Source organism: Melanerpes formicivorus, unplaced genomic scaffold, assembly GCF_026170545.1.
Source record: "Melanerpes formicivorus ecotype bairdi unplaced genomic scaffold, bMelFor1.0.p_v2 SCAF_22, whole genome shotgun sequence".
Classification (NCBI taxonomy): Eukaryota; Metazoa; Chordata; class Aves; order Piciformes; family Picidae; genus Melanerpes; species Melanerpes formicivorus.
Genome location: NW_027142374.1, coordinates 11,443,432 through 11,465,247, shown reverse-complemented (window position 1 = coordinate 11,465,247; position 21,816 = coordinate 11,443,432). Strand labels below are relative to the sequence as shown.

Here is a 21,816-nt window from a genome sequence, read left to right as displayed (position 1 = left end):
GCCTCTCTTTTGAGTGTGGGTTATCTCACTGGATCGAAATAATAAGAAACAGGGGATTTCTGGTGGTTATTGAACAGGCCAGTACAAGTTCACTGCTATCTGTTACAGTAGAAGGGAAAATAAACAGAGAGCACAGAGCCCAAGCACACCTCACAGCCATGATGCAATCAGCTGGGATGAAAGGCCAGCACTGCACACAAAAGCCATAGTGTCTTGGCACCACACCATGCTCTGGAGGCAAGGGCCTCAGAGAAGTGCTGTGAAACCAGATGCCTGCACGTTGGCTCTGCTCTTGTCCGTGGCACGATGTTGACAAACCCTGTAATGATTGCTGTCATCCACCTGCACAGGGCCAAGTCTAATGAGGAATGCAGATCTGAGTGAGCAGCACCTATGCCAGCATTCGTCCTCCATTGCAGACACCATCCAAGGAAATGTCATCCTCATGCTTCCACTGCCCTTCAGTAAGCTCTCTCCTTTGCAAGAGGGGAGGGTGATTAAAGTCACAGTTCCAGGAGCAATTTAAGCCTGGATAGCTGACATGTAGGTAGTCTTGTCCCTCCCCCTTCTGCTCTGCATGCTTTCTACCCCAAACATTACCTGGCACCAAGATAAAAGAATGGCTCACTTCCAGGCTGCTTTGCAGTTATTTAAAGCAACAGCTCCTTATGATCCCAGCTTTTTGATTGAACTGTCTTCCTGCTCACAGTAGCACCTAAGCTTAATGAAATCTACTTTCAGCTTGCTTTACTTGGCAGCTGGCACTGTGCCTGATCTCTTCCTCCTCAACATATAAATCTTACGAAGTACAGAGGTAAACATTCCAACAGCAAGACACTTGAAAAAAAAAAGAAGTGACCAGAATTGGCAGGAGTAGGAAGCAATAGCCATAGCTTTAAACAGAAAATAAACATTCAAATAAAATAAAAGTGAAGGGGGCAGGGAGCATTGGAGGGGAATTTTAAGATGAGAGAGAGCCTTAGAAGAGGCACGGTGAGGATGGCAGAACGGGAAGAAAAGAAATTCCCTGTTCACTGGTGGGTTTGTTGCCCCAAAAGCAGCATGTGTCTTGGAAAATTCATGCCCTCATCAGCCTGGAAACACATACTGCCATGTGCTCCTCATTCCTGACTGTGCTGCTCAGGAACTACCACCCATGTTTGCCTAGGGAGACTCTTCAGTGAGCTTGGCCTGCACGTTGGTCACCTAACAGTTACTGTGGATAAAGACAACTTTCACATTAGAAACCGTGGGGAAGCTTTTACCAAACAGGCTGTGTGTCTACAGAAGCACATCAAGATCAAATGCGTTTTTACATAACCTGAGTTTCCATGAGTCCCCAGGGGATAGTGGAGGTTGAGCATTCAATTTAAGTAGTGTTAAAAGTTGCTATTTGCCAAGTGAATCCAACAATTACCATCCTTTTTTCCTCCCTCTCCCTTCTTGTGTAAATGCTGCCAATCTTTGAACATGCAGAAAATGAAATCATCCTTTAAAATAGCAGCCAAGGCTTAGTAAGGGCACCGAGATGAATGAGACCTGTAGGACAGCTCCCTTCACATGCTGTTTGGTCAGTTGCACTTGGAAGAGTGAAGCATCATCTTTCAATCTAGCAAACAGCACCTAAAACCCTTTAGGGAAAGTGGTCAACATCCCTAATGGAAATTCTTCAGTAAAGTTACTCAGCAGTAACTTTAGTAAATGCAATTGCATTTAGTAAATGCAATGCTCACCCTCTTCAAGGAGATTGAGCTTGCAGCTAATATCCCTTGCTCTCAACATACTGGTAGCAGCTATGAGCTCAATGGAAACAAGTAAGTTTGAGAAAGCTAATGATAAAACAATGTAAGTCAGCACAGTGTAAGCCAGAAGGCATCTGTCTGCAGAAAGACAACAGATCACATTCAGTACAACAGGAAGAGTGCTGAGCCTGACCACTGTTTGCTCACTGGCACATTCAAGACTGGAGGCAAACAAGCACCAACATTGTTTTAGGGCCATATGTCTCAGACAATGAAGCCTCTGCTACCACAGCTGTCACTTAGGATTTTAATTCATCCTTTCACATTTCAGCAGACCAGTAAACCCAAAGAGCAAGGGATCAGAAGCTGCCAGCAGTTGAGGAAGCTCAACCCTGCTTCCCAGTGTCCCTCGCATGCTTGCTCACAGACCTCTGTGCTGTGGGTAACCCAGCTCACTGTTGCACCCCTACCATACCCTGCAGGTGGAATATCAAGCATCATCAGCCAGACTCTGTACCAGAGTCAGTTATCTGAATCTCACTATAGCTGTGCCATAGCTCACTCTAAACCAAGCAGCCAGAAGAATTGAACTGAGCACAAAACCAAGTTGCAGCACATAGGTAGCTTTTCTCAGACTCAAAGAGCTATGAACTCCAGGCATTATAGACTGCAGATATAATCCAGGCACAGTGGGTCCATTTAAATTGCCTCCCAGTAAGCAGCTGCGGGTAGGAAGTGCTAAATAATCTACAGAGGCTCATCCAGCCATAGCCAGGGAAAATGGAAGAGCAAGTATCAATTAGACCATGCATCCTCATTCCTCACCTCAGCCCTGAACACGTCTCCCCTCACTGCACGGGAGAGGTGCACTGTTTGTTTACACAACATTTACAAAGTGTCAGCACAGCCTGCCTGGGGATTACCATTCTCTATCTTTGACAGGTTTTACAGGTCACAGCAGCCTTTCAATGTCATGGCAAAGTTTCAGCTTGTTTCTAAAGATCCCTCCTCACACATAGCAGGAGCAGAGCACAATTACACGCTTTTGCCATGCACTGTTTCCTCTGAGCATATGGAGATTAGCCTCCATCACAGTGAAATTCCTGCAGAACAAGTTAAGTGGTAGGGCTGTATATTTAACCTTTCTTTTCCATTTCCTCCACTGATGCATGTTTACACTTGAACCAGATCCTGTTAGCCTGAGACACACTGGTACTGTTTTAGCCAGAATTTTAAGCTGTGCTTCTCCAGAATAAGCCTGCATCAGATCAGATGATTTGCTTCTGAGAGCTAGAGTACACAACAAGAGAAAAACCACAACTAAACAGTGATCACAATAGAATTCTGCAAAGAATCATTCTCTACCAGCTTTAGGGAAATACTTAACACCAAAGAACACTTTTCATGGTTGCTACCATACTCGGACACCAAAGCCACTTAAATGCCTGGTTCTATCATAAATAACCTTTAAAACAAACCCACTCATCATGTGCTTTTTCCCCCACGTGCTGCTGTTCTTCTCCAATCAAACTCCTTTCAGAAGGTCAATATAGATTAGAGAGTGGTAAAATTATAAGCACACAGAACTGTACTTTGAAACCCTGCCCAGCCTGCCACAGAATGGTACCATCTTCTTAATAGGCACACTATTTAAACCTCAAGTTTGCCATTTGATACAGTTTTGTGCTTATAGAACTCACAAAGTAAATATTACCTTGAACTCCATTAAATCCTTGGTATTCTGTGTACCAGGGGTTTTAGGTTTGGTTGGGGGCTTTTTGCGTTTGGTTTTTTTTTGGTGGGGTTTTTTGTTTGTTTGTTTTATCAAGTTGGCACACTAAAAGGTTTCCACACAGAGCACTAATCCAGGCAATAAAGTCTTTATCAGACTAAACATGATAAGAAAAAAAAAAGTCTCTGGAAGCAGGATGACCAGGACATGCACTGTTGTCAAGTATAAACACATTTAAGTCCCCAAACAAAAAAGTTGCTGCAAGAGCCAAGTCTGACAGCACCCCCACCCCCCCCCAAAAAAAAAAAGACACACTGTACTTTTAGAAAGCTTCTGTTAATAATTTTGTCTTCTATAAAAGTTCTGCAAATAAAAGCATATTGTGCTATACTTTTCGTCACAGCCCACCCACAGGGAACCTTCTCTCTCTGCCAGGCTGATGACAGCTCCCATGCCCTGCTGAGAAGAGGGAGAAGATGCTATCCCAGCCATGTCAAGAGATGGGAAAGCTTAGCTTAACTCCCCCTCAGCCCTGAAAAACCACCTCCTGCTACTTCCACTGCCTCAGCTTGGAGGAAATGCTCAGCATTGTTTGGTTTCACTTGGTGGCATATGATGGCTCGGTTAAAGCAGAAATGAAGCCAGTTAGGAAACCCAGACTGTGAAGTCACTGTTCGCACAGCTGCAGCCGTTACAGGAATGGCAGGAGTTGCAGTTGCACAAAAACTGTCCTTAATGAGCACAGCTACCTTCACCACTGCTTCCAGAGGAGTTAGAGCACCCAGTGGCACCACTGGAGAGCAGAAGAGATCAGTCCCAAAACACAGTTCATAAAAAGCTCTTCTCTCAAGTTTGAGCTCAGTCTACAGCACTGCACATCATTATACAAGGAGTATCCTGCACTTGGCAAAAGGAATGAGACTGATTATTTGTAGCGTGCTTCCTCTTGGCCATGCTGTGCTGAAAGCCTACAGCATTTGTCAAGTTTGACTGGAGAGTGTTGGCTCCCAGCAGGGGCACAGGGCAGAAGCAGCTCAAGCATAGCATGCCACCAAAGCCTGTGAGCAGAATGAAGAGCATCACTGCGGGAAGAGGTGAGAAGAGCAACTCAGATGACCACGATAACACAAAAAGATAATTCAAACCCAGAGAGGAAGTAAAGGGAGAGTGGAACAGGAGAGAAAGCAAAGGTCTAAAACAAGGACAAAGAACAAGAGCAACAGAAGCAACAAGCCCAGTAATTATGCTAGGACACAGCAAGGAGTCGTCATGCAGATGAAATAAGTGGTTTGACAGAAGCTGTCTTTCCAAGTAGTCCCTGTCCTGTTTGTCTGCAGTTCAGCTGGGAAGTTTCAACATGCCCTCAAGCCTGTAACTCATCATGCAGGATAATCAGGACAACTAGAGCAACTCTGACATAAATCCCTCAGCAGAAAGCTTAAGGACAGTGTAGGAAAGGAGGGAACTTCTCAAACAGGCCCTGCAGAGAGCAGACGGCTTATTTCAAGAGGCAGCTTCTAGCAAGATTAAGATGCCATACGTCTCCTGGTGACCAGGATGGAGAAGGGGGCAGGAGGACATACACCATCCCATCAAGAATAGATTCAACAGCGACTACCCAGGTCAGCAACGCCATAGGAGCTCCTCTGAGAGCTGCAGGGTTAGGCAGGCATATGGCAAACAGGGCTTGGGGCAGGGATGCTACTGTCAGCAGCAGGAACTCACCCAGCAACCGCCAGATCTCAATAACATTGGTCAGCAAATTATTTAATTACATAAGAAAGCTCTGCCTCAGAAAGGCCAGAGCCCATCCAGACTGTATGCTTTAAATTCTTAAAGCTGAGTACAGATGGTCATACAGCTCATTAAGATTGCACACAACGAACCTCCAGAGGCAGCTACTGCTTTCTTGTCTCGCCAGAACACTTAAACTGCCATGGCTAAGACAGAAATCCTCTCTACCCCTTCTAAAAGAGGTGCTGCAAGGATATAGTAATTTTTCAAACCAGTCAAAGCTGTAATACTCACTATTCATTCTCACAGTTTTACTGCTCCGCAGAAGATGTGGCTTCCCCCCAAAAAAGTGCCATTTATCAGAACCCAAATGTTCCAGCAAGGTGCACGAGCATCAGTCTAACAGCCCAGAGCTGGACAGAGCTCCCCGGCCCCACCACAGACAGGGCACCTGCTCCTGTTGTTACTAGTCACACAGCTCTCAGCCCAGGGCTGATTCTCAGTAAGCACTAACCTGAAATACAGCCAAATCTGGTTCTTCATTTAAAAGATGAAACAAAGCAAAAACACAAAGTCAAACGACACTGCTGGTAAGTAGAAAACTTTCTATAGTGAGAGAAGAGAGCCTGTCTTGAGCTTCTGCAAAACAGAAACAACCTTTAAGGAGCTTTAGCTGCTTCACAGTGGACATGGCATTTTGCTGGTGAATTTACCTACTATGAGTCTCTATTTCTGAGCTGGTTAGCACAGGACAAAGGGGCAAAGTGTCTGTGTGGAAAGCCAGCTTATTGCAGAGCCCCAGATCTACTCCAAAGACATTACAGGCTTTAACAACCCTAGAATCCATCAACTCCGGGCGGATACCTAGTCATACTAGAAACCCAGACAAGCTGGAGACGCGATTCCTACCCTCACCCCGCACACACCTGCGGCCCGTGCCCAGCCCACCCAGGCCAGCAAGCTCAGGCAGCGGCCGGCTTGTCCCCAGCCCACGGCAGCAACCTCAGCCGTTACTCATTAATGAGAGGGAACCCAACAACAGCGGCGCCGTACACACGACGGGCTAGTCGAGGCAGAACCTCTTCTTGTGCAGGAGAGACTGAAGAATTGCAGCCTCTTATTAAATACCAAAGCTGGGTTTATGCACCGAAGGCTGAATCACCTGGATGTGCTCTGTTCTTGCACCCTATGGAGGAGGTCAGGGGCAATTCCCAGCGTAAGGAGCCTCCTCTGGCTAATGCGCTTTCCCCGACCCTGCTTTCAGCGGACGCTCACCGTGGTGGGACATGGGCAGCACCTCGTTGCCGGTGCCGCGGTAGTTGTAGATGACAGCGGCGGCGGCGCCGCGGTCCGCGGCCAGACGGATCTTGTCGGCGAAGGAGCAGCCGCCACCGCGCTGGATGAGGGCGAGCCAGCCCGGGGAGCCGCCGCTGCCGGGCGCAGGGGCCCTGCTGAAGTTGGTGCCCGCGTTGCAGGCGTTGAAGGAGTCGCGGCCGTCGGGCAGCACCAGCACACCGGAGGCCCCCTGTAACGGCGAGTCCTGCCCGTACAGGCCGCTCTCGCTCGCCTCCCAGCCGCTCCGGTTCTGGTCCGCCGCGTCCTCCCACGACACGTTGAGCCAGGCTGGCCACACCGCCGCCGCCGCCCCACCAGGACCCAGCGGCGAGGCGGCGCAGAGCAGCGCGGCCAGCGCTAACAACGCGGTCCCCGACGACATCACGGCACAGCCCGACCTCGCCGATACCGCCTAAAATCGCCGCGGCTCCGCCACCGCCCACGGGGGAGGAGCGGGGCCGCCTCCTCCGCGGCACGCCCCCCCCCCCCCCGCACCCCACCGGGAGTCACACCGGGAGTCCCCGGCACCGCTGCGCCCCGCTGCAGCCGATGCTGGAGCTGGCCAGGGGATACCGAGAGCTGCGAACGCCCCCTCGCCAGATCATCTCCCAGGGCAAGAAGGTAACCACGCGGTGTGGCTTCCCGGGAAGGATGCAGGGGGTCACCCACCCAGGTCTTACAGAATCATTAGGATTGGAAAAGCCTTCAGAAGTCAGATCATCAAGTACAACCGTCAGCCCAACACCAGCATGCCCACATGTCCTGAATTGCCATGCCTAGGCATTTTCTGAACAACTCCAAGGAGGGTGACTCTACCACTTCCCTGGGCAGCTTGTCCCATTGCTTGACCACTCTTTGGGGAAAGACATTTTTCCTAACATCCAAGCTAAATCTCTGCTGGCACAATTTAAGGCAATTTCCTCTCACCCTGTTTCCAGCTGTGTGGGAGAAAAGACCAACTGCCACCTGGCTCCAAACTGCTTTCAGGCAGTTGAAGAGAGCAATAGGGTTACTCTTAGCTTCCTCAGCTGTTCCTCATAAGACCTGTTCTCCAGACCTTTCACCAGCCTAGTTGTCTGTCCTGTCAGAAGTCATGGTTCCTCCTGACATTACCTCTCAGGAGCAAGGGATAACTCCTTGGATTGCTTCCAGGAAGGGAGCACCAGGAGTTCCAGCAGGCCTCTGATCACCCCCTAAAGAGGCCAGCTCCACAGCAGCTCCTGGGCACAGCAGTTCCTGGGCACAGCAGCCCCAGCACCCAGGGTCCAGCCATTACCCAGCCAGCTTCGCACGGTTGAGTTAATATTTGCTGAACACTCAGCAACACACAGTATCAATTCTACCTGAAATTGGTTTATAGAGTACTGTGTTCACTGGGTTAACTCACTGGCCATTGTTCTCCCTCTCATTAGACATACACCATAAACCTGCCACTTCAACCAAAACCACTTTTTTCATCTATATATTAGTTGTGTTTGCACAGTTAATTGTTATTGGGTCTGTGTGACGGGCAATGAAAAGCCCTGTTTCTTCAGGGGCTCTGTTTTGGGCAGCCAGTTTGTGCCCTTGCTCTGCTGCATACACGTTTCTGTTCCAGGCTGTTCTGTACCAGGCTGTTCTGCATCAGGCAGTGTGCTGGCAGAATCACTGGAACTAAGAGGGTGACATGCTGTGGAGCCTCACCAGGGAATCTGAGGCAAGAAAGGGAGATAGTAGGGGAAACAGCAACATTTCAAGCTCCTCTTCTCCAAATAGCTACTCTCCTGACTGTTGCCATCAGCTTGCCTGCAGGACTTGCCCCCCCCACCTGCTCAAACACATCCGCAGAGGGCTGGCTGGCTCTCTGGGTGGGAGCCTATCCTCTAGAAAGGATTTCTCCTGTGCCCTGATTACATGGCACAAGATCAGCTGCTGCCTGGGCAATCACCAACAGAATTAGTGTAAACACAGAGCTAAACTCTTTCTGGTACGAGCTGGCACCGCTCCATTTCCAGTGCAGGCTTTTGGCTGGTTCTGAAGCCATGTGGCTGATAACTAGGCTCTGATCCATGGCACACATTTTCCTTCACTTGACCAGTGATAAAGCAGGACAATGAGCATTACATGGTCAAACCTAGCTTGGGTTTGAATGACAGCTGGAAGCAGAGGCTTTGAAACCAACCCAGTCCACTGGTGTCCACCCCTGCCATTACATTTTCATTCAGGTAATAAAGAGCAGATGAAGCAATTTGCTAAAGATCAATATTGCTAAACACACCAAGTTTACCAAGCTGATAGATGAAAAGCTGGACATGACCCAGCAGTGTACACTCACAGCACAGAAAGCTAGCTTGTATCCCAGGCTGCATCCAAAGCAGCATGGGCAGCAGATCGAGGGAGGTGATTCTCCCCCTCTGCTCCACTCTTGTGAGATCCCACCTGCCATGCTGTGTTTAACTCTGAAGTCCTCTGCACAAGAAAGACATTTTTGAGGCTGGAAAGAGCCAAAAAAATGATCAGAGGGCTGGAATACTTCTTCTGTGAAAAAAGGCTGAAAGAGTTGGGGTTCTTCAGCCTGGAAGAGAGAAGGCTCCAAGGACACCTTATTGTGCCCTTTCAGTCTTGAAGGGGACCTGTGAGAAAGCTGGGGACAATATTTTTAGCAGGGCCTGCTGTGACAGTACAAGAGGTGATGGTTTTAATCTAAAAGAGCAAAGACTTAGACTAGATATAAGTAAGAAATTTGATGCAGTGAGGGTGGTGAAACACTGGCCCAGGTTGCCCAGAGACACAGTAGAAGCCCCATCACTGGAATCATTCCAGATCACGTTGGATGGGTCTCTGAGCAACCTGATCTGGTTGTAAATGTCCCTGGTGACTACAGGGGGCTGGACTAGATGGCCTTTAAAGGTGCCTTCCAATTCAAACAATCCTATGATTCTAAGAGAACTCTTTTGTCCTAACTTAAACTTCACATTTTCTCACTCACATCTAAGCAGACAAGAGCAACATCTCTAGCTATAGTAAGCAGCGTATCTGTAAGCAGTCAGAGAGGCATAGGTTTGTTTTGAAACCTATTCCTTATAGGTGCAGGGGACAACTTAACAACACTGAAAATATAACCAAACTTTATGCAATACACAGCAGCCTCTAAAGCTTTAGGGATGTTTTGCTCCAGCATTTTCACTGAGATGAAATTGGATGAAAGACAAAGATTGGAACCTCCCTGGGTTACACAGCTTCTTATAATTCCGTGAATTTTGACTATAAGGCTTACCCACAATCTCTTATGCTTCCATACATCAGAGTTTGTCATGTGAGTCTATTAAAGCAGCATCATGGGTGTGGGTGCAGCTGTATGTGGGTGCGAAGTTCTTTCTGCTGCCCAAGAGCAGAGCTACAGGGCATGGCAACAGCTCTGTGCTGGGACACAGCTCTTCATCACCCCCCCAGCCTTGCTTTGGGTGGTGGTGGTTAATTTCCCTGGTCTTCAGCAGCTGGTGGGAAATGTGCATGCTGTCCAAGCTACTGCCTGGTGGCAAAATGCCTACAGCACGTTTGGTGATCTCACCAAAATTAACACGGAGCCTAAACCCGAGCTTCTCACCATGCAGCTCAAAGAGCAGTAACAAGAAACAAAATTGCTCTGAACGTGAGTGCTAACATCTTGCTGCCATGGCATAATTTTGATACCAAGTTTCTGATTCTTTGGTCAGGCAATGTTTCTGCTTGCCTGAAAACAATGGGGGGCTGGCACACAGAGAGCTTGTTCACCACAGTTCAGGAATTCCTCAGGCTAGAAAAGCAAATGAAGCTGAGTGCTTGGGCTGGGGCAAAAAAGTGCACACTTGTGGTGACAACAGCCTGTCCTACATAAACACTGGAAGTCACCAGTCTGTGCATCCTGGCACAGTAAGCAGCTCCTCCAGCAGCACAACTGAGAGGAGCCAGGTGAGGTGGCTGGATCAGTGTTGGGAGTGCAGTGGGACACCCCAGCAGAGTCAAAACAATGTGTTTCAAAAGCAGTGTGCTGGTTACACCTATTTTAAGCTGCGTATCTCACATTCAGAACTTTTGGGGCTTTCACTCATTAAATTTCCTTTCAGAATGATAATTAATAAACAGCTTTGCAGCCTCACCAAAGTGTGACCTTCAGTCCTCTCTGAAAAAGTATCCTTTGTCTGACGACTTGCACCTTAGTTACCTGCAATTCACAACAGAAAAGCTGTGCCTTGAGCAGCAATTAGAAATAGTCCCTGCTGCCAGGAAGCCCACCAGGACCAGGCAGGAGGAGGGTTGATAAGGCAGGGATTTTTGCTGATTGGTTGTTTGGGGTTGGTTTGTTTGGTTGCTGGTTTTGTTGGTGGGTTGTTTGTCTGTTTCATAAAAAGCTGAGAGTTTGTAATGTGGAGAAAATACATTTTGTTTTGGAGAAAGAGGCCAGACACTGTAGAGGCTGTGACATGTGGTATCATAGTATCATTCAGGGTTGGAAGGGACCACAAGGATCATCTAGTTCCAACCCCCCTGCCACGGGCAGGGACACCCTACACTAGATCAGGCTGCCCAGAGCCTCATCCAGCCTGGTCTTAAACACCTCCAGGGATGGGGCCTCGACCACCTCCCTGGACAACCCATTCCAGGGTTTCACCACTCTCATGGGGAAGAACCTCCTCCTCACATCTAGCCTGAATCTCCCCACCTCCAGCTTCATTCCATTCCCCCTAGTCCTATCACTACAATGTACAATGTATTAAAAAGTAGTACAACATACTGTGATCTCAAAGGTCTCTTCCAACCTGGTCTATTCTATTCTCTTCTGCTGCGTTGGTTTGTGGGTTTGTATCAGAGTTCCTGAAATTCAAAGCACTGTGGCCCCTAATGACCACGGATGTGAGAAGGACAGGATAGGCAGCATTCATAGGCTCCCACAGAACCAGAATTCTATCTAAAAGAGGTAGAGCATGAAGGCATTTTTGGCACAGGGCTGACCTTCATAACTTTAGAAGATTCTTATTTAAAATTTAATGCTGTGTAATTTTGCTTTTCATTTTCCCCCCCCTTGGCTACTGGTGGAGACTCTGAGAAGTTCAAAAAGCAGGACATGACTATCAGATAAAGTGAAATGCTGAGAATGCTGTCACTCCCTTCTACAGGGATAGACCCTATCATTATCTGAAGCTTTAACTTACTTGAATAAATCTTACTGGAATAAATATTTAAACATATTTTTTTCAAGATAAAAGAAAAATAGGTGTATACTAAGTACTGCTTCTTTCATGTCAAGCCAGATCACTCAGGCCATCTTGCTTGTGAGAGACCTGTAGGTTCATGTCCTTCACAACTGCATTTTTCCCCTATTCAAGTACCCAGCTCTGGATCTCTGTCTTTGGAAGAAAGCTCACAAGGACACCAGAAACTTCTGTTAGGGCCAAGCATTAAAGGGACCAGCACTGAACCCTCCAACTGCTGTATATAGATCTGAACCGTTGTCTCTGGGCCTTCTCCACTGAAGAGCAAAGTGGAAAGGAGAAGCACTTATAAAAATGGAAAAAGCAATCAAAAGTAGTGCCCTAGAATGAAACCCAAAACTGAATGTCATGGGACAAAAAAAATTCCATGAATCACAAGTTAAAGACAACAGATGGTGCATTTCCTTATCCAGAACCAGCTCGTGGCCACAACCAGCAACAGAAGGGGCTTGGGTAGGTGACTTGCTCCAGAGTAGGCAATGGTGTGTGCTAAAGCACTCCAAGTTTGTTAAGCTAGTTGGAAAAAACATTAAGGTATGAGAATAGAACTTGTAGTCCTTTGCTGCTTTACAAGGAGGACAGGCTCAGGCCGAGGGAGATGTAGAGCCTGGGCACCTCCCTACCTCCTGCCTGCAGGTCTTAGGAGCTTCCAGGAGAATCTGAGGTGATCCTCAGGCATAGATGCAGAAGACACACAAAGGTAGCCAGTCGCTGCTAAGTTTTACTATGATTTTGAGCTCTAACACAGCTTGGAAACTCCAGCCTACAGCTCTGTTCGCTGGATGTGGAAAACCAAAGTGCGTCAGATCACCCTGTGTGCTGGCACCAAACACTTTCCCCTTAGCTAGCCAGATGTGCACAGGAGTCCCTGGTGCCTGGGAAGCAAACTGTTTCTCTGTATTTCTGGCACAGTGGGACCAATCATTGACAGCACTACATGTGCCCTCTGCTACTCCAGAGGATCAGGGTAAAACAGTCAGCAGAGGCAGAAGGTAAAGAGGGATGAATGTTCATACACTGACCAGAGTTCCCAGGCACTCTGCCTCTCTTCACAGACACAATTTCATGCAATTACCTTTTCCATCTTTCCTTTCAAAGGAAGCTGATTGATAAATAAAAATAAGCAATACTTAAGAGACACAAGCAAGTTAAAGATAAAAGCATTCCCCACAGGTCATGACAAGGAGCCTTGGGCAAAAAAAGCACCTACAAGTCCTCTGAAAAACTAAACCCCAAACCTCCAAACTCATACAAGAAAGGCCAGGACTTGCCAGCCAACATGTACTTTGGGTCTGTTTTGGTTTCACATGGAGCTGAAGCATGATGCTGCTCAGGCCTGTTGATTCAGTAGTGGTCTTTTTTCAGTGACAGTGGAGTTTCCAAGCAGGGGGCTGAATCAGTGGTTTCCTTCCCCTGCAGTGCATTGGGCAATCTCCATCCAGCTGGGAACTGGGATTTTCCATATAATGCATGCAATATGGTTGACCAACTGAGAATCATCAGGTGACTGGCAGCTTGAACTCATCCTCAAGAGCAAAATATAGTGATACTTGGCCCTCTGAGGAAGAAATGAGTCCAAGGCAAAATGTTTGCCCTTTCTAGGCTTGTTTGTGCATACGCACAAATTACAAGGCCACAGATTGCAGTTACTTGCATAAATCAATAACACATCCCCAAGGTGCTTTGTCACCCAGGGTACAAGCATGTGCAGTTTCAGTTCTGACTTTGTCTCCATCAAATCTGCACAAGCTGTGTGAAAAGCCCTCACTTTCCCGCAACAGGGAAAGCTTAGCAGTTGGTCTTGAAAACTCTATGTGACCGTGAGCTGAAGGCAGCAACACCCTCAACATGGGTTCTAAAGACCAGACAACTGCAAGAGCTCAGCATTTACAGCATAATTAGGATGCAAGTTGTGACAAACTTCAGTAATGCCAATGGAACTTTGCCAATGGCCTCAATATGCAGAAACCTGAGGTTCAACAGCTACGTGCTGTCGTCCTTGGATTGCCAGCTCCTGACTGGAAGAGACCTACCTATGTGTGAGTTGGATTTATCAGCTCAAGGAACAAGGAAGCAAAAAGACTCTCAGGCTTGTGATGGGATGAGAGGGGAAATCATACGGGCACAAAAGGGGAAAAGAAAGAAACGTTACCCACATGGAGTCAGAGGGGATGTAAGGACACAGGGACAGGTATAGAACAAGCTAAAAAATACCACTTTGTTAGGTGCTCTGCTCATAAACCAGCTTATTTACTCCAAGCAGCTACTGTTCTGCTTCTAAACGTTCACCGGTCTGGGTAGAGCCAGGGATCAGCCCTGCAGTGCTGTGGTGCAAAATGTGCATTGCCTGAAGCTAAGGGATCTTCAAGGAAGCAAGAAAATGAGTTCAAATTCTCCCAGGTGATAAAAGGAACCAAACCCAACTATGACCTGGTGTGAGTCACTACACTGAGCTCCTGGAGAGAAAGTTCTCCACCACATCCTCTGTGCTTCACCAGGAGAGACTGTCACAAAACATTGTGAGAAACAATGCATGAAATGCTCAAATCTAGTTGAGCTACAAGCTTGAGTCTTGGCCTGAGCCTGAGCCACACTCCAAACCACAGGAGGCTTCAGGAAATCAGAATTTAAACTTGATCTTTCTCAAGCTTTTTACTCTTAGATGTTTTCATCCAGCTCCTTGCTCAGGTGGTTACACTCAGGCAGTTCACAGTTTGCCTGGTTGGCTTTCATTGATCCTTCTGTGGTGTTTCATAGTGGTGCCAGAGTGAAGAAGAGGCACCAGGAGCTGAGCCTCACCACTGGCACTCTGCAGTGCCCCCTGGGGCTCATTTCACTCACACCTGCAGGCAATCATCAGGCTTCTACCATTACAGGTTATTTCTCTTCAGTTTTGGGGTTTTAGCAACTAATACACCTTCAACTGCAATGGCATGACTGATAAGAGAGGTCAGTGAGGAAAGCTGTGCAGGTTCTATAATATATCCCACACTTCAAGTTAGAAGCCAGATTGATTGACTTGATTAGATGCAAATATTTCTTTTGCTGTTTGCTTCCAGCAGGTTAAACAGAGGAGGCCACCTTGCTCTTTTTTGGGGAAAGAGTCAGTCAGCAGCTTGGCTTCCTTTTCTGGTAGTTCAAGTTTTTCAAAGCCGCTCCTGAGCTTTGCTAACTGAAGAAGCTCATGAGAGAGCCTTGCTGTAGTCCCTGGACAAACCTTCTGCTGGTTTTCCAGAAGCAAAATCTGAGCCCCCTGTATGTCTGCAAGCTTATGGATGAACAAGTGGGTCACAGTTTGCAGTCACCTGAAATAAACCCAGTGCTCATCACATTGATTACCTTGGAAGCTAAAGGAACAGTATTAAATGCCAGTGTGGTGAAGTTCTGGGTTTTGCTGGCTCCATCTGGGAACTATGGAAAATCCCAAACCTGAACACAGGTCTCTGGCAGCCTGTGCTCGCTGGAGATAAGTGCAGCCTGAGAGGATTTTTATGGCTGGTTGGGAGCCTTTCTGGAAGGAATTCCACTTTCTAATGGGAGGTGTCCCTGCCCTTGGCAGGGGGATTGGAACTAGATGATCTTTAAGGTACCTTTCAACCCAAACCATTCAATGATCCTATGATGATTCTATGAAAAGGTTGCCTCCTTTGGAGATTACATTAGAATAGAATAGAACAGAATAGAATTAACCAGGGTGGAAAAGACCTTTGAGATCATTGAATCCAACCTGTCATCCAACACCATCTAATCAACTGAACCATGGCACCAAGCACCCCATCCAGTCTCTTCCTAAACACCTCTAGTGATGGTGACTCCACCACCTCCCTAGGCAGCACATTCCAATGGCCAATCACTCTCTCTATGAAGAATTTCTTCCTAACATCCAGCCTAAACCTCCCCTGGTGCAGCTTGAGACTGTGTCCTCTTGTTCTCTCACATGTTGCCTGGGAGAAGAGACCAACCCCCACGTGGCTACAACCTCCCTTCAGGTAGTTGTAGAGAGCAATAAGGTCTTCCCTGAGCCTCCTCTTCTCTAGGCTATGCAACCCCAGCTCCCTCAGCCTCTCCTCACAGGGCTGTGCTCCAAACCCCTCAGCAGCTTTGTTGCCCTTCTCTGGACATGCTCCAGCAACTCAACATCTTTCCTAAACTGAGGGGCTCAGAACTGGACACAGTACTCGAGGTGTGGCCTAACCAGTGCTGAGTACAGGGGCAGAATACTTGCCTGCTCCTGCTGGCCACACTATTCCTATGCAGGCCAGGATGCCATTGTTCAACCACCACTGTTCAACCACCCTCATGGTGAAGCAGTTTTTTCTTATGTAATTTCTTCTTTGTACCCATTGCCTCTGCTTCTTACACTGGGCACCACTGAGAGGAGTCTAGCTCCATCATATTTCCCCTCCCTGGCCCTATCAGGAATTTGTACAGAGAAATGAGAACCTCTCAAGCCTTCTGCAGACAGACTCACCCCAGCTCTCCCAGCCTCTCCTTTTAGTGACAGCCCACTGGTGAAGGGCTGTGTGCTTCCTGCTGCTCCCTCCCTGCCTCTGGGCCTCTCACTGCATCAAAGACATGAAGCCACTTGGACAATTTTCTCAGACAATAAATGGAGGAACTGAGTCTATGTTACGAGAACACTGACTTCACCGAGAAATCTGGACTGCTGTTAGAGCCATTTGCTTCACAAGGAAGACATGAAAAGAGGAGTTCATGGCATCTGCTTTGCATGGCCATTCTTGGAAGTTCGTTTGTTCTCTTGTGCAGATCCCAGGCTGTTCAAAGCTAGGACAGAGAGCCAGGCTTTTCCTATGGTAAACACAGTTGATAACTGAACATGTGCTGTAAACCAGAAATGACTCTGAAGATAAATGAGCAATGATAACTTAGTTAAGATGGGGAATCTGAGCAAGATTCTGTATCAGCTTTCAAAACAAAAGGTAAAATCAAACTCCACTATCAGGCATGTAACCCCCCAAGTTTATAACAGGTATTGCACAAAGAGCTGATAAGGTCCTATCTCAAAATATTTCTGAGATAACAGAAGTTAGACTTTGAGGCTACAGGATATCCTGGAAATAAGTTGGAAAGAAATGCAGATCCACAACAATTTATTCCCTGCCCCCTCAATTCTTGTCTGTATTGCCAATTATTTCTATTGTACAGACAAACAGATGTCAGCTTACTCCTGTTGTACAACCATCCTGCTAGACTACTGCTCTTCATGACCCTTGGGTGGGCTTTAACCAGTGTAAGAGGTCCCTTTCACTGGGTCTTAGTAAATCCCCATGGAAAAACCTTTCAGAAGACACTTGATGTTTTTAGCTTAGCTGCTGTATTGGACTAGTATCCAAATAGCATCAATAATGGTGCTTTAATTTTATTATTACACATTTTTCTTCTATGTCCAGTCTCCTATTTGCCCTTGTAAAGGAACAGAAGAAAAATCTCAGTGCCAAGAGGACAGAGCCTCCGCCGGGCCCACGCCAGCACTGCTCAAAACAGCTGCTTTGTGCCTGCAGAGCGCTGCTCTTCTGCTACCAGCTGTGGTCTGGTATTTGCCACTAAAAAAGGGCCCCCCAAATACCTTGTTTAAATTTGGCTACATTTCAAACACCTGATAACTTCTGGAGTTTCTGGAAACTTGATAAGTTTTGAGGAGTGGAACTGGAAAAATGTTGATACAGAGGCCTATTCCATTTCCTTTCCAAAGCAAATCTGCTAAGTTCTGGAACTACTGAAAAAGATACAGTTTTCTTCTAGCAAAAACTTAAGTTTCTGTACCACTGGATCAAGCCAGCTTCATGAGAGTAAGACACAAACACAGACCTACAGAAAGTCCTTCAGATCCAAGTGGAGCCTTTTCCCACCACTGATTTGTTTTAACTGGAGAGGAATGAGGAAGTTCTTACTAATCTCTTGACCACTACAATTTTTGATCATAAACCCTCAGTTTTATCTTGTGCGTGTGTACCAATGAATCAACAACCAGTAACAGGTAAAACTGATGACCAGTAAAAGGAACTGTGGTAGAGGACAAAGGAGAAGTCACCAAGGGGGAAGTTTTTAATTTTTGTTCCTTCCCAGCACCTTCAAATTACCAATGCTTGCTGCACACCTGGACTTTGCCCTGGACAAACTATTTTATTGTAAGACTGAGCAGGTGTTTTACAATGTGAAGTACCTACATTGGACTGTTCTAACAGAAAATGAGGTTCTCTAGAGAGCTCTGTTGACTCTCTGTTAAGCTCAGCAGGAAGGGAGGAGGGCAGCAGGAGCAATGATTGTTTTACCCAACACTGGACACTGGAAAGACTGGCTGCACAGGATGCTGGGCCATCTGGTCTAGATCCTGCTTTTACCAAGAAAGGTTGATCAAAGGATGATCTTTGAAGTGCCTTCCAACCTGGTATTCTATGATCCTCTGAAACTTCAGCCAAGGCCCCAAGGCCTAATAAACAGCCAAGGAGACAGCAGCAGAGCAAGACAGACAGATGACTAAAGATGTCAGGGCTGGCCCAACCAAGAGCTGGCTGATAACCTTGGAGGCTAGGCTGCTGCTCCTTGTTCATTCAGGAGCTTACAGATTGATGACAGGAGCAAGGCAGATGTTTCTCTCACTGCTCTGGCAATAGGTTGTCTCATTGCCAAAGGTCTCCCACCCAAATGGCGCTCTCCTCTCTGGGCAATGCCACCATTGGCAGGCTCCAGTCCTGTTAACAGCTCTGCAGTAGAAAAATCCATCATGTCCAAGCACTCTTCTGCTCTAAGCACTGTGCTAGGGACCGCCCCTCTCCCAGTCTTTTCCTGTATTACCTGAGGGAGGTATGGCTCTGCACTTTGCACTAAGGGACACAAATATAGAGAGATATTTCTCCTACACTGATTAGACAAAGAGCTCATCTCACCGAAGTATTTTGCCCTCACGGTGGTTTAACACGTGACTGCGGTACTGATTCATACACCCTCTTTGCCCCCAGGTAGATGGTCATGTCCAGTTCAGTCCTAGGGGATGACTATAGAAACCAGCTCTGTAAAAATCACAATTTATCTTTGAGGGAAAAAAATAAATCAAGTAAAATTAAGAAAGATGGGAGTCCCTGTGTCAAGAAACACACTCTCAGGTGATAAATCTGCTGCTTTCAAGATTTAAAAAGTCTTTCTAGTTCTGGGGGAGAAAAAAAAATACATCTGGAAATTCAGGATCTGCTTTCAGAGTTGATAATTAATAATTGTCTTAACTCTGGGGTCCAGTCTAACTGTTGGGACTGTTACACCCCAGATAACTCAGTGTGTCTAAACAAGGTTTCATCCCATTCTCCTCAGCTTACCTCCTGGGGAACAGGCTGCCTGCTCCTGCCCATGCTCTCGGCTTGGGCCAGCTGAGGCCACCACTGTGCCCAAGAAATGCAGTGGGCACCAATCTTGCAGCTACATAAAGCCAGTACAGTTACTTCTTTATTCATTCAGTGTTAGCATGAGCTGGCACATTCCAAAACCAAATGAAAAAATCCAGTGACTTTGAATCAACATGCAGGCCACTGAAGTCTAAATCCCTTCTCCAGAAGTAGAACAAAAGCCTTGGTTTATTGGCTACATGTTTCCAGTAAAACATTTAAGCTCCACACCGTATGAGGAGAGTCAAAGCCAGCCATGCAGTACAGGCCACTGCACTTTCAGGGCTGTACTGCACAGTTTTAGTCTTGTAATGGCTGTATTTATAAAGTACCTGTGATGTTTCTACAGCTGCATAACTGAGACAGAGCCAGCCTGCCCAACAGCTGGTGAAGGCTGACTCCAGTGGACTCTCCCAGCGTGGGCTTCACAACTAGAAACTTCCTGAAGTGGCAACCTGACCCAGCATGGGGATTCTGATCAGTAAAACTGCTGCCTCATCTCTGGATTAAAAATCACTCAGTTTGCTCACTGAGTCAGATGAGCAAGACTTGAGCCAAAGGATCCCTAGTGCAGCTCCACCAAGGTGTATTTCATGGAATTAGCTGCATGCTTTGTGCTAAAATGCTAATTAGACAAGTTGACCCAGAGGAACACACACAGAAAGAAATGCCAAGAAATAGAGCATCCCCTAATGACAGCTCATAGCAATTCGGGCCAGAACGGGCAATTATAACAATTTTGTCTAACCTTTCATTAAGGATTAGGGAATCTCAGAAGAGGCTGAGATCAGTCACTGTTCAGAAAGGATTAGAACTATGTAGAAGAACAAAAATGGAAAAAACATTGAAAAGGCAAGTTCTGGCTTGCCATCTGCAAGGCATATACCAGTGCTGCTGGCTCATTTGTGTCCTCTAACTTTGACACCCACCTCGTGCTTTCAGAGGACCCTCTGTGGGTTTCTCTACATCACTTTCTGAAATAATCTGTGTGCTGTGGAAGTGAAAACTGCTACCAACTTCAGAGGCTTGCCGGTTTGCCTGCCCTGGGCTGAACTCAGAACGTTACAGCAGAGTATTCCTTACTCAGTCTAGACTCAAATTGCATAACACGTTTATTTCCCTGTCGAGCTCCTTGATAAAAGCAACACTCATCCACAAACACAACTGTTTCCTTATAACCCAGTTCTGCTGGGCCAAGCAACCTCCACAGAATCACAGAATTGTCAGGGCTAGAAAGGACCTCAAGGATCACCTAGTTCCAACCCCCCTGCTGTGGGCAGGGACACCTCACACTAGATCAGGTTGCTCGGAGAAACGCTCAGGTGCAACCCTCCGCACCGTGCTACTCACCGAAATGCGACATCAGGACGGTGGTGTTGCCTTTGTCCGGCGTGTTGTAGATCACAGCTGCTCTTGCACCCCTTCTGGCTGCCACATTGATTTTTTCAGTAAAGCTGCAGTTGCCTCTCTCAATCAGCGCTATCCACGGCAGCTGTGTGACGTTGAACTGGGTGTTCATGTCGCAGGCTTGAAGATTAGCAGATTTTGGAACGCTCACGAGCCCCTCGGCGCTAAGCAGAGGGGAATTTAATCCATACAGGCCACATTCGCACTGCTCAGACACAGACCTGTTGCTAGTGCTGTCGAAATAGTGTAACCTTACGGAGGCGCGCACAGCAAACGCCTCTGCAGTCCTGAGGAGAACACTGGCAACCACCAGGAGGCAGGAAAAACTGACCCTAGCCGCTGGCTTCATTGCTTATTCATACAAGCACAAAATGTAGATGTCTGTACAGATATTTTTGGCCGGTCGCAGTCGTCGTTAGCCCACAGCCTGCTGCGGAGTTTGAAATTTCAGTTCCAGCAGGAACTTGACACCGCCCAGGTGAGTCCTCGAGGTGTCAGTGAGCTTATCTGGAGTGGGGGCTGGGGCGGGACAAGTGACGCACCTGCCCGTTGTGTAATAGAGAAAGACTGAAGACTTGCAAGTAACCTTCGGCCCCAACCTCCTGCTCCTTTTTCACAAAGCCCTGTTCTTTCCCTTCTCCCCCATTACTGCACAGCCTCTAGCTCTGGTGCTGCCTCCTAAGAGACTGCTCAAGCCCTCTGCTCCAATTTCACCCTGAACATCCCTTCAGAGGCTCAGGCCATCTTTCATTCAGTGATGTAAGCTCGCTTCACGATGCAATCTGTGATGCAAATGACCCTGTTATAAATGTCAAAAGTGGAGGGGAAGGAAACATTAAAAAATATGTACTCATCTTAAAGACTAAGATAACCAAATCATTCCCCAGATTCTTTCAGTCATTCAAAATGATTTCATCAGTTCCTTTAGGATGTGAAGGCTTTTGTTTTGTATCTGAATCTGCCTATGAACTCACACTATAACAAAGACAGCTGCATCCCTCTTTCAACTGCCATTAACTGAAGTTAGGGTACATAATTTCCTCAGCCAGGGCCAGACTGTTCTGGTGTTTATAATAAACTGATTTTAATAGTGATTTATAGCAATGCAAAAGATGTAGAATCACCCAAACTGATGAGAGAGGCAAGCTCCTGCTTCTTGCAGCTCATTTTCACAGCCTGCTTCACTTTGAAAAGTTACACCGAGATGCCTGAATGACTGCCACACAACTCAGCTCCAC

General features: G+C 47.0%; 1 protein-coding gene across 2 annotated transcripts in view; it reads right to left on the bottom strand.

Annotated features, from left to right (window-relative positions):
* RNF128 (ring finger protein 128) overlaps positions 1–20,971 on the bottom strand; it is a 44,103-nt gene extending 23,132 nt beyond the window's left edge. The window contains exon 1 of one of the 2 annotated variants that reach the window (XM_068152173.1): positions 20,522–20,971. In XM_068152173.1, coding sequence (XP_068008274.1) covers positions 20,522–20,927 — 406 coding nt within the window. In that variant the 5' untranslated portion in view covers positions 20,928–20,971. Of the gene's footprint in view, positions 1–6,483; positions 6,943–20,521 lie in introns of those variants that run through there. The other variant, XM_068152172.1, reaches the window with a different exon arrangement.
* Between the last annotated feature and the right edge of the window lie 845 nt (positions 20,972–21,816).